Source organism: Pelodiscus sinensis, chromosome 12 (genome assembly GCF_052426305.1).
Source record: "Pelodiscus sinensis isolate ZL-2025 chromosome 12, ASM5242630v1, whole genome shotgun sequence".
In the NCBI taxonomy this organism is placed as follows: Eukaryota; Metazoa; Chordata; order Testudines; family Trionychidae; genus Pelodiscus; species Pelodiscus sinensis.
The window spans coordinates 3943823-3960727 of NC_143063.1; the positions used below are offsets into that span (position 1 = coordinate 3943823).

Here is a 16905-nt window from a genome sequence, read left to right on the forward strand (position 1 = left end):
GGAGCTACCCAAGTTCAAACACACGCTGGTGCGGCCTAGGCCTGGGCCCATTTTAAAGACACCTTCCGACTGCGGCCGAGTCTGCTCTCCCGGCCCCGGGGTGCAGAAACGTGGTGGGAGGGGAGCTAACAAGCAGGCGCCGAGGTGGGCGGGTGGTAAGAAAACGGCTCTCTTGCTGGTGTATCTGCAGGGAGGGATCTGGAGGTGGCTGGATGCAGGAGCGATGAGCCGGTGAAAGACTGGAAGTAAATGCTGGCAGGTTAAGTGGTAGGAGGAGTGGAGTGGAAGAGGGAACAGATCTTGGGAATCTAATGGACAGGACACCAGGTTAAGGGCTGCCTCTGTGTCCAGGATCCCCCGTCTGAGCTACCAGTGGGTGGCAGGGACGGAGAAGAGCCTCTGAGAGACGTACAGTATCTGGCACGATGGCGCCCAGAGGCTTGATTGGTGCGTCTGCGTACAGCTGCCCGGTGCCGCTCTGGCAAAGGGCCAGCAAAGCGCTTCCTTCTCCAGCTTGCACAACGCCCTGGGCCTGGTTCCGTTCATCTCTTCCTCGCAACTCGGGCAGAACCGCAGGGCGGGGAGAAGGAGGTCTGACCCCGCCCCTCCCGGAAGCTCCTCCCACAGCCTCTCTTTGGCGTATCCATTTTCAGAGCGGCTTTTATTGGCTAGGAAGTGCAGCGGGTATCCTGCCTTTCTCCTGGCGGCCTGCCGGTCTCCTGCGCCCCTCGGGCTCTGCACCCCTTCCTGGTTCCCGCTGCCTAGCGCCAGGGCTGGAGGTAGTGAGAGCGGCTGGGGAGGGAAGCAGATGCAGCATGTGATGAAGCCCAACAAATGGCGGCACCGGATGGTCCCCCCTTCCCTCGAAGCCTTGGGAGAGGCCTTAATTCGGGGGTGGCCAACCTGTGGCTCTTCAGAAGTGAATAGGCAGCTCCTTGCCTAGGTACCAAATCCAGCGCCGGAGCTACCGGTGCCAACTTTCTTCTGGGCCGGAGGGTGCTCACTGTTCAACCCCCAGCTCCACCCTGGGCGCTGTCCCCCTCCACCCTTTCCCCCTAAAATCCTTCCACTTCCCACCCTCTCCACTGCGCCTGTCACACACATGCCTCCCTCTCCAGTGTCTCCCACCGAGAGAGCTGATCCCAGTGGGCAGGAGGAAAAGGAGAAGAGGCGCTGACCGGTGGGGCTGCCCATGGGCGGGATGTGCTGGGAGTGGGGGTGGAGAGATGATCGGGGCTGGGGACCTAGAACTGTGGCTCTTAGGCAACGTGCATTGCTCAATTCTGGCTCCTTCTCAGGTTTAGGTTGGCCACCTCTGCCTTAACCCTCCTTTCCCTGGGCCGCTTCCCTTCCCCTTGTCTGTTCCGCATAGACCCCCTCTCTCCTTCCACAGTGCCAGCCACTCCAGGGACCCTCCCCTCCCTGTCCCTTCTCCCCCAGCCTTTTTAGGGCTCAGCTATCTGCTTCCTCTGTTGCAGCAATGTAAACAGCCCCCCTGCCCCAATCATAGACCTCAGAAGGTCACTGAGTCCAGCCCCCTACCCTAGGCAGGACCAATCCCAACTAAATAACCCAGCCAGGGCTTTGTCAAACCGAGACTTAAAAATCTCTAGGGATGGAGATTCCACTACTTCCCTAGGGAACCCATTCCAGTGCTTCCCCACCCTCCTAGGGAAATAGTTTTTCCTAATTTCCAACCTAGACCTCCCCCACTGTAACTTGAGCCCATTGCTCCTTGTTCTGCCATCCGTCACTACTGAGAACAGCCTCTCTCCAGCCTCTTTGGAACCTCCCTTCAGGAAGTTGAAGGCTGCTCTCAAATCCCCCCTCACTCTTCGCTTCTGCAGACTTAACAAGCCCAAAATCCCTCAGCCTCTCCTCATAGGTCATGTGCTCCAGCCCCCTAATCATTTTGGTTGCCCTCCACTGGACCCTCTCCAATGCGCCCACATCTCTTCTGTAGTGGGGGGCCCAACTGGACACAATACTCCAGGGCTACGTCTAGACTGGCATGAATTTCCACAAATGCTTTTAACGGAAAAGTTTTCCGTTAAAAGCATTTGCGGAAAAGAGAGTCTAGATTGGCACGGACACTTTTCCGCAAAAGCACTATTTGCTGAAAAGCGTCCGTGCCAATCTAGACGTGCTTTTCCGCAAAAAAGCCCCGATCGCCATTTTCGCGATCCAGGCTTTTTTGCGCAAAACAAATCTGAGCTGTGTACACTGGCCCTTTTGCGCAAAAGGACTTTTGCCAGAATGGGAGCAGCATAGTATTTCCGCATGAAGCACTGATTTCTTACATGAGATCATCAGTGTTCTTGCGGGAATTCAAGCGGCCAGTGTAGACAGCTGGCAAAATGCTTTTGCGGAAAAACTTGCCAGTCTAGATGCAGCCCAGACGTGGCCTCATAATGCGCAGACCCAACTAACCAAGCGACTGTCGCCTTAGCCTAGGGGACCCAGGTCTCTCTCTGCTAGCAGGAGTTTGCGCAAACCAGCTCGCCGGCACTCCCAAGTAGATGCACCAGAGAGATGTGACTGAATTCGTGGTGGCACAGGATCCAGGGCTTAGCACATCCCCCAAACGGGAGGTCTCTGGAACTGGCGCAGTCCTAACATGGTCTGCGGCAGTGACTCCAAGACTGCATGCGAGGTCTTTACATGCCCTGCATGCATGTGTGCTGCTTCCGGGCTCGAAGGAGATGGAGCAGGAAGGAATTGCTAACGGCTTTCCCTGCGTGGCACTAGCTTTCTGCACAGGCTCGTGATGGGGGAAGGTTTTTTTCCTTAGTGCCAACAGCCCACTGTGGTGGGAGAGGCGTGCAGTTGAAATGTAGGCGAGGCCAAAGGCAGGGGGGATAGCATTATCCCGTCCTTCAGCAAGCCAACACGGGCCAGCGGGTCCCCTGATTTTGTGCATGGATACAGCATCCAATCAGCCAGAACTGGGGTGTGCGTCTGTTCCCTGTAAGCTCTGTGCTGGTGCGGCAGCTCTGGAGAGATTCAAGAGCCACCCAGCTGATTAGTAGAGCACCCACGGCTAGGTCTTGTGTTTCTACTGGTGGTGCACATTCACACGTGCCTCAGTGCACATACAATTATTCCGCACATGGATGGAAAAATTAGACGGTACGTTGATGTGCGTGGCATTTGTCTCCTTTCCCAGCTGGAAATGTGAGGCTGGTGGGGATTTGCTTGTGTCTGGGACCCTCTTCCTTTCACTGGTGATTAGTCCCCCGGGAGGGCATGGAGTTTGCCACCTGGTCCTCTGGGAATATCTGGCAAGGGGCTATGTGCAAGTTACTCTCCTCCCCAGAGCCGGCTCCCTTAGGGTGAGAGCAATTGTTCCCTCCTTCCCTGTGCTCCATTCCCCAGGGCTCCCTCCTCCTTCTCCGGTCCCCCCCGATCTCTCCCCGCCCCCTTGCAGAATTCAGCAGTCTCTCTGCCGTTTACCTGTACGCTGAGCCGAAGCTCCGGAAGATGTTGCTGCAGAGGAAGGGAAGATTGTCTGTGAGTCGCAGAGAAGCACCCCAAGGGGTCCCAGCGGCTGCCTGCGGTGGGGATCCCGGAGCTACTTACGTGCTGTTGTACGGCAGGGGCTTCTGTCCGTATCGGTCCAGGCTCGGGTTCTGATTGAGGCAGTACTGGAAGGACACAGTGCCAGGAGGGGAGTCAGGGCTGGGCACTGGAGCCAAGTAGCATCCACTCTCTATCTGCACCCCTGTGCTGCCACCTGTCCGGCCTCTAGAGCAGGGATGGGGGGGGGGGGAGGCTATCAGAGGCCACTGTCCCTCAGAAGAAATCTCTACCCCAGTGTTTCTTAAGCTTTTTAAGACTGAGGAACACCAGACAATAATTTTTTGTTTATTATCTGAGCAGCAGCTGGCGGTTGACTCTAAGGGCCGAGCCCCTTGCAGGGCGGGAGGAGACTTCGTGCTCCCCCCGCCCCACAGGCCAATCAGGGCTTGGGGACGAGGGGAGTGGGCGACGTCTCCTCCCGCCCTGCCCCTGTCCTGCAAGGAGCACACGGCCCTGATTAGCTGGGGGGCGGGGGAGCGGCAGGACCTCCCCGGGCCAGATCAATCCGCTTGGCAGGCTGGATCCAGCCGATCTAGTCTGACCCCCTGCCCATGACAGCGTTCTGCTCAGGAGCTCAAACTGAAATTCCCCTTTTCTCCAGGCCCGGCGTGATCCCCGGCGCTCCCAGCAGGAGGCAGCGCACTACGGCTCAGTGGTAGAGAACTCCTTACCCGCCAGGTCTGAGCCACGTCTGGCTTCAAGTGTCTAACAGCGTAACAGCTGAACCCGAGCACTGTGGGGAGAGACAGGTGCGCGTGTGTTACCATCCCGAGGGCCGCCAGCCCTCTCGCACGCTGATGTTTTCACGGTGGCTTTGATGGATCGCTCCCCACGCCCGGCCCAACGCCCCCAGCGCGCTGTGGCCACTTCCACCCCTCTCCCCTTCCCTGCGAGCCCAGCACTGCCGTGGTGCCAATTTGTCGTATTTTACACTGCTCCCCAGCTTGCCTTGCCCAGGTTGCTGCCAGTTTCAGTACCATGCTGGGGGCTTTGGGCCAGACTGCAAAGAGAAACAGCCACGCTGCAAGTCATTGGCAAATTTCACACCATCAGACTAGGGCTGAGTAAGGCCTTGGAGCAGCTGTCTCATTACACAGGCAACTTCCCCTGCTTTTGGTATTCACACCTCCCCATCTGCTGCTAGGCGCCAGCCATGCCCCCCTACTGAACTGCTCATTGTCCAGTGAGTTAAGCCTCAGGAGGGACCCCAGGCGCAGGCCGCTTTGGAACCTGTCTCGCAACTGGGCAGGCGGGAGGGTTGTAGAGCCGCCTGTGTACGAGAGGCGCTGATTGGCGGTGGCTTTTCCCGGCGCCCACCGCCTGCCGGGCCGTACCTTTCTTGTCCACGCTGGGCAGCTTGAATTCTCCGGCAGAAGAGACAAAGCGTGACCAGTCCTCCATGGCGCGCGTGTAGCTTGGCCATTCCTCGTGGTTGGTGCTGGGGGTGAGCGGCGCCATCTTCCCTGCGCGGTACCGTGCGGTGAGCGACTTGCCCATCTCCGTCATGCCCTGCGGGGCACAGCAAAGGAGAGCTGTCGCAGCGGTAAAACCCCCCTTCTTCTCTTGGCTGACCTCTCCAAAGATTTGCGGCTGGGGGCTTGCTTTGGCATCTAAACGCCTCCGCTAACAGCGCCCAGGGAAGCGATCCTGCTGCCTTGCCCTCTAAAGCCCACGGTTATGGCCCGTGATGGCAAAAAATGCAGCAGCAAAAGAGCGACTTGGGCAGAGCTTGTGCCGATTGGAAGCTACACGCGCCTGAGCTGAAACAGGGAAGATCCAAGCATCGCAGAGCTTGGGGTCAAAGCCAGATGGATCCAAGTTTGATAGGAAGTCGGGTGCAGGCCACCGGGAGCCTGCTTAGCGGGTGAGCTTAGACAGAGTCCCTCTTTGCCTCGGTTTGCTCTTCCCAGGTAACTGCTGAGGAAGCTAAACCTTGGGAGGGACAGCCAGCGCCCAGAGAGAGAACAAGCCCCACCCACCTGGCGTTCAGGAGAAATTGAGGCCAAACGGCTCATAAGGAAGCAATGTCAGTCGCAGCTTTTATTCCCCTGCCATTCCCAATCTCACCGTTCCCTCTCCCCGCTTAAACCCCTTGCTCACCACGCTTCTCTGAAGCCTTTCAGCAGGGCCGCTGATCAATGGATGCACCCCCCCACACTTCTCCAAGGAGGGACCTACCGTAGAACCCTGAGTCTCATTTCTACTGAGGGGGCTTAACCCCCTCTTGCAGTACGAAGGGTTCTTAGTGCGCACGGAAAACAGGAATAGCGCTGGGGCCCTTTTGTGGGTTTATGCAGCGACAGAGCTGAAAGTGGCCTTAGCGAAAATGAGAATTGTGAGGTGACATATTTTGCCTCAAAAATCCCCACTCCTGCCACCAGTAGTTCAGGCTTTTGTCTGTCACGTGGGCGTGCTAGGGGAGAATATCTATTGTGTGTGTTTTATTGAGTGAAAACTCACATTTAACAAACCAGGCATATCTGTCCAATGCAAATATTTAAAAATGTTGGCCAGATGTGCACTGCCTGGTCCCCAAAACAGCACCTGGAGTAACACAATGGTGAGAAAATCTCTCTGCTCTGCTTGTTGGGTAGGGGGCACAGTGCACTCTGCTCACCACTGGGTGGTGCCGCCTCCTGGTGATTAGCACCACGTGGTTCAGCCCCCTCTTTCTCCTCATCTTCCCGGGGGGGGGGGGGGACGCGGTTTGTGGGGTGGATCCGGTCTGCAGGGGGAGCAAGCGGCTCCCTGCGCTGCCATTCCCCCTCTCCCCGGCTGAGGGAGCCGCCAATGGGAGCAGCGGGAGGCACGGACCCAAGTAAGCACCCCCATTCCTGTTGTGCCCTGCCCCTGCACCTCCAGTCCACTCCTGTGTCTTCCCTTGCTCCTGTACCCTCCCTCCCACCCAGACCCCCCATTCCCAGCCTGCTCCTGCACCCTCCCTCCCTGACCACAGCTCAGCCCTCAATGCTGTGCAGAGAGTCCCTTTGGCGCTCCCACAACAGTTCAAAGGAGCTCTGGGCCCCTTTGCATGGCCAGGCTCCAGGGCGGTTGCCCCCTTTGCCCTGCCCCCATTGGCAGCCAGCCCGCCCCCTACTTCCTGCTCCGATTCTGCACCTCCATGCTCTCCTGCACCCATTTTGTCGTCAGGGTGCTGGCGGGGGGTCCGTGGCAAGGTTTGCGTTGAGCGGGGCGGGCAAGTTCGAGACACACTGTCCTCCCGCAGCTCTCGGAGCAACTCCTGCTCCCCGTCTGCCCCAGACGGAGCAGGGCAGGGTCTCCCAAGCCCGGAACTGCTCTTTAACCTGTCGCTGCCCAGTGAGGAGTTTATACAGCCCACGACAGGCGCACGCCTCCGCACAGTATGCAATTGGGGAATTCTTTTTTCACAGTAACGATCTCCCGTATTTTTTGAACCATCCTTCTGGAGTTGGACTGTTGTTCTATTTCAGTCGCCGCTGCTGCTGTTTTAACTACTGTGTCATTGAACCGTGCCTTGCTCTGGTCCACCCGCATGGTGGTTATGATGCTGGGTGCCCTGTCTATATTCAGGCTCCAGCTGCAGGACCTGTGTTGATGGTCACAACAGTGAGGAAATTGAATAGTCCAGCATTGACCAGGGCAACAGACGTAACTCTAGTTCTCCTCCCCACGTCCTCCTTCGAGCAGGGCTGAACACAACTCGACCTTTCGGCGTGACACCCTTCCGGAAGGGATACTGGGCCCTGTTGGAAGGAGGTGTGTGGTATGTCTTCCTAGCTGGTGATGAAACTCACTGGGCCCTGTCTGCCAGCAGCCACGTTCCTTTCAGTGGGGCAGGATGGGAATCAGTGGTCAAAACTGATGGCCAAATCCCAGACCATGTCAGGGTTTGTCAGTACCTGTCCTGGCTTGTAAGTGTCTTGGAACAGGGACTATCTCTCCTTACGTGTCTGCCCAGGGCTGAGTCAACCGCTGGTGCTGGCTAATGTCTGAAGGTCCCTCGGAATTAATACATAGATGGACGTGGGTGGTATTCAGGGTTTAGCTCTTTGGGGTTATGTCTACACTCCCAGGTGAATGCACTATCTTCTGCTCCACTCCAGAACCCACCTCACCTCCCTACCGCCCGCCAGTCCCTTATCCTGCTGCCTACCCTCCTACTTTCAGCTGTGCCTTCCTAATACGGGAGCCAGGTCATCCCTGGGGCAGCTCATGTTGGCTGCCCAGCTGCTGTCTGTGTGGGGGGGGCTTCAATCCACCACCCTCTGCCCCTCAGGCACATGCTGTATCTTCTAGGCCGCTCCAGAACCTAGGGTGAGCCCACTACAGATCCCACCCCATCTCCCTACCTTCAGCTGGTCGTCTGGGTGAACCGCAATGTGCAAACCTTTTTCCGCTTGTTTTTTCGGAAGCTTTTCCAACATTTGGCCCATCCACACAAGGCCAAATATGGGAAAACCCTCTTTTGGAAGAGTCCTTCTTCCTCATAAAATGAGGAATCCAGGAATGCCGAAAGAGTGCACCCACTTTTTCGGAAACTGATCCGAAAAAGCAGACGTGTTCCCTGGACACGACAGAGTTTTTCCGGGATGCCCCTGGTATCCCGGAAGAACTCTGCAGTCTAGACATAGCCTGGGATGGGAAGGCACAAGGGGGTTATAGGAAAGGCCAACAGGTCTTGGTCCTGCAGAGCAGTGACTGATTTCTTAGCTCTCAGTTTGGCTGTAGTGACTCACCAGGGTCGGGAGGCGCTTGTTGGGGACTCCCGCCAGAGTGAAGGACGCGTTGGCGAAATCCTCTGCAGGAGAGAGCAAGGAGAGACGTGAGAACCGCGGCCTCCTGGGCCGCTTCCGCAGAGTGGAGCCCAGGCCTGGCCCAGGCGCATGTCCAAGGCAGCACTGGGCGTTGGAGCCGGTTCCCCTGCCAGCCAGTGCAGGCTCAGGGCCAGACTCTCGTAGAACATTGGTTGGAAACCAGGAGCGACCGTAGGTCCCTGGAGCGAGCCCTGGGCTCCTGCTATCAAAGGGTCCCAACCTGTGTCTGAATAGGGCTGTTGGCGGTAAAGCCAGGTCTCCCAGCGCACTGTCCGCAGGCCCAGAGAACAGCCCAAAGCCCCGAGGTGGCATTACCTTTGGTGCAGGCGGTGGTGTCCCGGGAGTGCTCCTCGGGGAGTTTGTTCCCCGCTGAGTCCATATCCATTCGCCGTAGGGTCGGCAGCTCTGGGTGGTAAAGCCTGTCCTTGACTCCCGCCAGCATGACTTTCCGGGGGTCCAGGGGCAGTAGCACGGCTGGGGCCGTGTAGACACGGTGGCCATCGTCCGGCCACGGGACCAGATCAATCACTCGGGCCATTGATGTACGCTAGCAAAGAGAGCACAATTGAGCGGACGCGCGCAAACATGGGACACGTATTGCGAGCAGCTGGATCCTGACCGATGGCCCAGGAGCCCCGAGGGCGTGGGGTGCCCAGGACGCCCGGTTTGTCCCCGAGAGCTGGGGCGGGGCGTGTTTCCCGGTGTCGCTGCTGGTGGGCTAGCCAAGGCCCAGCCCGAGGAGGGGGCTCAATGCATGTTTGGTGGGTGTTCCCTGAGCCCCTCACAAATCCCTTTTGGCCTTGGGCATCCTGCCAGCACACCAGGGGATCACACAGGGCCTGAGGGAGCAGCTCGCCCTGGGCAGTCCTGGTGACGGTACAGGGAACGCTGCAGTCTGCGCAGGTCTCCGGGCAGCAGCGGCCTTACGCACTGAGGCTCACGGTCTCAGCAGGGGCTCCGACGTTGCGGCACCTCCTTTTCCCAGTGCCCATCTTCGGACAGGGACATCGGTGCCCTACGTCCACGCCTCACTTCGTGCCTTATTCCGCTGCCCAGCACGTGGGATCGGAAATCGATTGTTTACAGCCAGGCCCAAAGATACAACCGGATTTGCTCCAATCCCGCAGCCAGAGACAAACAGCGACAGGATCTCTGTCAGGCCTTCTTCAAACTGAAACACCCGCCCCCCCAGGGAAGTGAACAAACAGACGGACAGAGCCAGACGGGTACCCCAGGCATCAGCTTCCTCAAGAGCGGCCCAACAAAGAAAACAACAGAACGCTGGTCATCACCTACAGCCCCCAACCTAACCTCCGGCACATCACTGACAATCGACACCCTATCCTAGAAAACGACCCCTCACTCTCACAGGCCTTGGGGACAGGCCAGTCCTCACCTACTGACAACCCCCTCACCTCAGACAAATTCTTTCTAGCAACCTCGTAACGCACTTCCATCATGATCACCCAGGAACCCAACCCTGCAATCAGCCCCAGTGCCAACTCTGCCCACACATCTATACAGGCTCCATTAGCACAGGCCCTAACTACATCAACCACCACATCAGAGGCTCCTACAACTGCACCTCCACTAATGTGATCTGTGCCATCAAGTGCCAGCAATGCCCCTCGGCTACGGATATTGGTCAAATCCTCTACGATGAAGGATTAATGGACACAAATCAGATATTCGGAACGGTAACATGCACAAACCTCTCGGGAAATATTGTAACCTGCTTGGGCACTCATGAATGGATCTCCAAGTGGTTATTACAAAACAATTTAAAAAACCAGCTGGAAAGAGAAACTTCAGAAATTGCCTTTGTCTGCAAATTTGACACTTTTAATCAAAGTCTGAACAAAGACTTGACCTGGCTGGGCTGCTACATTCAACACCCTAAGTATCGGGCACCTAGCGCTTACTCTGTTAGCCTCATTTAGCACGGACACTCTCATTGACAATTTTTTCCCCTTCTCTTCCCTCCCCCCCCGTCTCTTCTCTTTCTGCAATTTCTTTGTAACTCTGGGCTCCCTGCGCCACTCATCTGAAGAAGTGGGCTGTGCCCACGAACGCTCATGAGACCAGCTACATGTTTTGTTAGTCTCTAAGATGCTGCAGGACCATTGGTGGTTGTTTAAGTTCTTTTGCTACCTATTGGGAGCCCACAGCTCCGGTCGTACCATCCAGTAACCCCCCGGCTGCGTTGTTTGTAGAGCCTGTCCTGGATCCGCTCCTGCCTTTTTAGAGCCGGATCTGACTCTGCCTGGCGTCAGCTGAAAGGTGCCCGCTGCGATGGGGCCGCAGTTTGTAAACTCCGTAGGGCCCCGGCCTACTGTACAGAGCCATGCGCCCTTAGGGTGCCTTAGAAATAACAGTGCGCCCAGCTCTGCGGAGGGCACATGACTGCAGATGAGGAACGAAGCAGAAGAGGGAGCAGGAGAGGGAGGAGAGACCCAACAAAGCCGACCTAAGGAGGAAACGTTCCAGGAATGGTTTTTTAATCTGCCCCGCTGGAGAAGAACTTGGTTAAAATCAGTAAAAAACCTCTTATTCTAAGTAAAATCAAGTGAAAATCGCTTAGAAACACGGGGGCATAATGTTGCTGTTAAATATACTATTCTGGCTCCTGATTTGTGGTCTCTCTTGTATGCGGATTTCACTCCGTCAGCCACACACCCTCTGGTTCGGCTCAGCCCCAGACTTTAGGAAAGTTCATATCCACCTTTGAATCACCTCCCAGCAGCCTCTAGCGCCAAAGCAGGGCTGAAAGGATATCCTGGTTTCTAACCCCGCTGAACTTAGAGGAACGAAGCTCTGACATCGGCCGCTTGCTGCATTCAGGAAAGCCTTGGCAGGGAGTTCATTGCGAGTCTCCTTCCTTCCCCCGCACTGCGGCAGGGGGTGTGTGATGAGGATTTGACTCCCCAGAGACGCTCCCTGTGGCTCCAAAGACAGAGAGAGAGAGAGAGAGAGAGAGAGAGAGAGAGAGAGAGACATCAGCCCCAGGACATGAAAGTTTTGCTGGACTCCTTAGATTCTTCTCCTGGGAGCAGTGTTGACCGAAAGAGATGACAAAGTGCAAGGGAAAAGCAACACCAGAGCATGAGGATTGACTATAAATCTCCCGCTGGGGCATGAGTCTGTCTTAGCACGTTTGGGGGGGCTGCCCCAGTATAAATTGTAAATAATAATAAAAACCTAAATCGCAGCGATACCTATTTTCTCAATGTTCTCCGCATTGTCTTAGGCCTGATGCATGCGCCAGTCACTCTGTTTACTGATCCCTTATTGCCCCATGGCAACAGGCAGCCAATATCAAAATAGTTGCCAGGCGACGAGGGCAGGGTTGCTAAGTAACCAGAACAGTGTCCCTGCAGTTACCTGGTAACTGGTGCCATGACTGAAAGGAAAGTTCCTGCCCTCCAGCCAGCTGCTGCTGCTTCCTGAGACAGAGCGGGTTTGGTTTAGGGTTATCCTACGTCCGGTTGATCCCACACACGTCCTCCTCTTCGGCCTTTACGTCTCCGGCCGGCCGGGTTTGTTAAATATCTAAAAGTGTCTGGGCTTTTGCCCTGCTCCTTCTTTTCCAAACAAATGTAGATGTTTAATTTGCGGTGCCTGAAAAAAAAAAAGTTCCCCTTCCGTCGGCCTCTGCTCCCCCCACCCGCCACGCCGCTGCCCTAAGGACCCTCCCATCTCTCTGCAGCCAAACTTTCAGCCAATGGGAGCCTGGCCTTTCCCATCCAGCGGCTGCAGCCCTTGCCCAGTGGCTGCTGGAAGCCAGCAGCCACCTGACTCCTCCCCTCTCCTTGGGGGACTCCTGCAACCAGACCCTCTCAGCCTCCTCCCCCATCTCCTGCCCTTTGCAATGAAAGCCCCCGTGAACTCTTCTCTGTAGTAGGCGGCAGCCCAGGTCAGAGCAAAATGCTGGGCATGGACGTGCCGGACAGGTGGGCCCTGAAGTTGTCTCAAGTTCAGGACGGGATGGGGCTCGACACGGCCCCGCAGAGTGAAAAGGGTGGGTGATCTCGCTGCTGCTTCCTGGCACCCCTGTGGTAGGCATGCCGGGGAGAGCAGGCGGCCTCAGGGGCTGTGTGCGGGCTGGGGGAAGAGGGGATGTCTCAGAAGGCAGCGGTGTAGCTTGCAAGCCGCTCCGGCCGCCTCCCACACGTTGAGTTTCCAAAATGCCAGCTGCCCTATCTCCACTCGCTGCCTGCGGCTCTGTTATGCCGACTGAATCCCAACCCTCCCTGTGCCAGCGCTCCCTTCGCTTCTGTCCGCCTTGCAACGAAGAAACCCCCCAGCGTCGCGTGGTCTGGTGTCTTTCATTGAACCAGCAGGCTAGGACTGAAACCGTGATCAGCAACAAAGGTCCCCCAGAGGAGTGGATGGCATAAAATGGTTAGCCTAGCTTGGCAGCCACCTGTCCGTACCCAAGCACAGCGCGGGCTAATCGTGTGTATAGGATGGGGTTGTGGGAGGTTTTAATTTGGAGGGCTTTTAAAAGTTTTAAAAACCCAGATAGTCCCTGTCCGATTTCTCCATTTCCTTTGCCTTGTAGATGCAAATACACCCCACTCCTCACCAAACTCCTGCTGTTTTCTAATTTTTAACAGAATACGTTGAATTTGCTTTTCAGGATAATGAAACTGGCTGCAAAAGCAAACCGAGACCTCAATTAAGTGCAAGTCCCTTTTATTCAAAACAGGTCACTTTCCCTGACAGATGTTAATTACATTGAAAATGTTCTTGATTATCCACAATCTCAATCATCCATAATATTTAGGTAATTGAAGTGGTACAGAACTAAAATGAACAATCCCACATTAATTTAAACTTCAGTTTTTTGCTGGGTTTTTTTTACTCTCTTGTTTTGGGTCTCTGTCCCATTTTTGGGACTTCTTAGTTTGAGGGAAGTTCTGTTTGGTCTGTCTTGTGGTATGTGCAATTCACCTTACTCCTCTGAATACAGAGCAATTCATCAACATGATTTCCTATTTCAATAGGCACATCAGGAGGAAGAAAACTGAAGAAGACCGGTGAAAGGAAGGACTCAGAACATGTAAAGAGGAACATTAAAATTTGAATAATTATAACATTGATTTTTGAGGCCTTAACTCTTGTTCTTATTTCTAGATACTCAATGTAGATGACATGCAGTACACAGTATATTATATACTCACATTGTATACTCACTGTTACTGGTTGTATATGCGCACGTTGTATTACAATGTGAGTTGGCTGATGCCGATACAGATACACTCTCTCTCCGGAGTGTCCTCTTTTTGTGAAAGTTCAAATACAGTCACCCTAGTTTGTTTGCAAGTGGGGGAACCGTCTGGAAAGGAGAGTGCTGAAGTGGGAAAGTGCAGTGTCCCACTCTCAAAGCTATCCCCAAGCTCAGAGGTCACCTAAGGAGCCCAGAGATCTGCCAACAGCACCATCAATATCATGCGTACAGTGTGGGAAGGAAGTGAACAGGGAATTGTGCACCTGAGAAAGCAAAGGTCATGGCACCTGGCATTTCACTCCTCACCCAGAGAAGTGAAAACACAGATGGACAGAGCCAGACGAGTACCCAGGTATGAACTATTTCAAGATAGGCCCTACAAAAAAACAACAGGACACCACTTGTCATCACCTACAGCCCCCAACTTAAACCCCTCCAGCGCGTCACTGACAATCTACACCCTATCCTGGAAAATGATCCTTCACTCTCACAGGCCTTGGGGGACAGACCACGTGTCACCTACAGACGACCCTCTCACCTCAAACAAATCCTGTCCAGAAACCACGCAACACACCTCCATCATAATCACCCAGCAACCCAACCCTGCAATCAGCCCCGGTGCCAACTCTGTCCACACATTTGCACAGGCGATATCATCACGAGACCTAGCCACGTAAACCACCACATCAGAGGCTCGTACAACTGCACCTCCACCAATGTGATCTTGGACATCAAGTGCCAACAATGCCCCTCTGCCATGGACATTGGCCATACTGGACAGTGTCTGCGGGAACGAAATAATGGACACAAATCAGGTAGCTGAAAAGGCAACACGCACAAACCTGTTGGGGAACATTTTAACTTGCCCGTGGACTGATTCATGGAACTCAAAGTTACCATGTTGTTTCAAACCAATTTCAAAAGCCACTCGACAGGAAAGCGACAGAACTTAATTTCATTTACAAGATTGATTCCTACAGCAGAAGTCTAAACAAAGATATTGGCTGGATGGCCCGCTACATTCCACCTCCTACTGACATAAAAACCCAAACAAATGAGACTTAGAGTGGGTACTAAGTATTCTGATCAGTTTCATTTAGCATGGACACTCTGACAATTTTTTCCCCCTTTTTTTTCTTCTTTTTCCTCCTCTTCCCCCATCCCCCCTCTGTGTTATTTATCTGAAAACTGGACCAACCCCTTAAACTCCGGTCATCTGAAGAAGTGGGTTGCACCCATGAAAGCTCATGATCCCATCTACGTGTTTTGTTAGTCTCGAAGGTGCTGCAGGACTATTTGCTATTTAAGTTTTTCCAGTTGCAGGCTAACACGACTCCCCCTTCTGAAACTTTTGTGTCATTCCTCGGCTAAGCAAACATGACCGCATGCTAGATTTCCTGGAAGGGCAGGCAGGGGGCCAAAAAAAGCTCCTGGGGGAGTGAACAGCGAGGGTTGCCAAGTGTCCAGTTTTCTCCCAGACTGTCCGTTATTTGGGTCCCCCGTCCGGTAAAAAAAACAGAAAATACCGGATATGTGAAATGTCCAGTATTGCCTGTTTCCCTCGGATGGAAGCCCGGCTGCATCTGGCGGGGGCAGGGGAGTGAGGAGCATGGGGCCATTTAAAGGAGCAGCCCCTTTTTTTTTCTCAACAGATTTTTTTCCCGGTGTTTTTTTTTTGGGAGGGGGTGGGGGAGGGGGGCAATGTTCGGTATTTTTTGTTAAACCATCTGGCAACCCTGTGCACAGTGAGAAGACGGCGTGCCCCCACCCCTGAGCCAGGTAACGTGCCAAGAGTGGTCAGAAATGCTCACTTTCCGAAGGGGCTTCTCCATTTGTGCACTCTGGTCGCTTGGTGTGTAGAGGGCGTCCTCTGGAAACCCTAAGCACCCAGCCACACAGGAAGGCTGTGGCCAGCACTTTCAGACGTGGTGGCCGACAGCCCCTGCTTTCAAACTCAGCCACCCGCAGCTGCCCCAGGAGACATTTCATCTGTGGACAAAAGGCCATTGGCTTAGGGCCCTCAACGAGCAGAGTGCGGGGGTAAGGGGAGCACATGTAGGGAGAGCCAAGGAGTTTGTGTCCTGAGCCCAGTCATGGCGTTCCGCTGTGGCCGGAGCCCCCGTGAATGCCGCAGGGAACCTTGTGTCGTACGGACGCTGCATGGACGCCTCATCGTCCCTTTGCAGCTGCAGGAACAACTCGACGGCCAGATGTGACGTGCGCGCGAGACCGACCAGCATTTTCGCCAACAGCGGGGGAGCTGCTTCCCGAGGAGGCAGAGGGCGCGGCCTGGCCGCCGCTGGCGCCAAATGCGGACGGAGGCACAGGGGTGGTGGGCATGCTGCGCGAAGCACCACAGGGCATCAAGATGGGACCCAGGATGCCCTGCGCCTCCCCACACGTCTCTGCGGCAGAAGAGAAAGAGGCACTGCGCAGAATGCGCCGCTCCCAAAGGCACCGCAAGTGTTGCAAGTGTGGCCACGCCACGGCACTGGCAGCTGCCTGTGTGGACACCCAACCGCGTTTTCATGGCTGCTCCCCGTGAGTAGCGCTGTAACTGCCTGAGCTTTGCATCTGCCAGTGTAGACGGGGCCTTAGACTTGGAAAGGGCACAGAGAAGGACAAGCAAAATGATTAGGAGTAGGGAGCAGCTTCCCTGTGAGGAGAGCTTCGAAAGACTGGGACTGTTCGGCCTGGATACAGGATCTAGAACAGGGGTGGCCAACCCGTGGCTCGCGAGCCGCACGCAGCTCTTCAAAGAAAAAAATTGCAGCTTCTGCACTTGCACCCGCAGCTCCCGGCTCTGAAAGGGGCAGCGTGTTTCTGTCTGAAAGAGACAGAGCCGGAGCTGTGATGTCCCGTGCAGACTTCAAAATGTCTGCTCTTAAAAGGGCGGCGGCCAGGGCTTTTTTTTTTTTCACTCAATAACTTTTTTCCCTTGGCTCTTCATGCTGTATCCTCCACTATTTTGGCTCTTTCTCTGTAACAGGTTGACCACCCCTGGTCTAGAAACAGCTGGGACAAAGTCAAAAGGGAAGTGTTAATTGCTCTTTCAGATAACACAAAAACCAGGCATCACCCAATGAAATCAACAGGCAGCAGGTTGAAAGCAAACAAAGGAAGCATTTCTTCACACACCGCACACAGTCAACCTGTGGAACTCCTTTCCAGGGGATGCTGTGAAAGCCAAAAGCATAACTGGGTTCAAAAAAGCATTGGGTAAGTTCATGGAGGGTAGATCCATCCGCGGCCATTAGTCAAGATGGTCAGCGACACCATCTCACGCTTGGGGTACAAAGC

The 16905-nt window shown here is 54.9% G+C and overlaps 1 protein-coding gene and 1 long non-coding RNA gene across 4 annotated transcripts; one reads left to right on the top strand and one right to left on the bottom strand.

Moving 5' to 3' along the window:
- Nucleotides 1-642: 642 nt before the first annotated feature.
- On the bottom strand, nucleotides 643-11708 carry SPMIP8 (sperm microtubule inner protein 8). 3 transcript variants are annotated; one of them, XM_075940461.2, is made up of 9 exons: nucleotides 11591-11668; nucleotides 11098-11312; nucleotides 8691-8922; nucleotides 8298-8359; nucleotides 4914-5088; nucleotides 4251-4312; nucleotides 3580-3644; nucleotides 3454-3486; nucleotides 643-792 (listed from the first exon to the last, which is right to left on the bottom strand). In XM_075940461.2, exons 3-9 carry the CDS (start codon nucleotides 8911-8913, stop codon nucleotides 762-764), a joined length of 651 nt encoding a protein of 216 aa, XP_075796576.1. In that variant the 5' UTR covers nucleotides 8914-8922; nucleotides 11098-11312; nucleotides 11591-11668; the 3' UTR covers nucleotides 643-761. The 3 variants fall into 3 exon arrangements, with proteins under 3 accessions (XP_075796576.1, XP_089637547.1, XP_025043014.1); XM_089781421.1 differs by having other exon boundaries at nucleotides 11098-11318; nucleotides 11591-11644; XM_025187229.3 differs by lacking the exon at nucleotides 11098-11312 and having other exon boundaries at nucleotides 11591-11708.
- On the top strand, nucleotides 11233-13477 carry LOC112546602 (uncharacterized). The gene is made up of 3 exons (XR_003090334.3): nucleotides 11233-11911; nucleotides 12274-12393; nucleotides 13382-13477. It is a non-coding gene; the product is annotated as an uncharacterized LOC112546602 (long non-coding RNA).
- Nucleotides 13478-16905: the final 3428 nt, after the last annotated feature.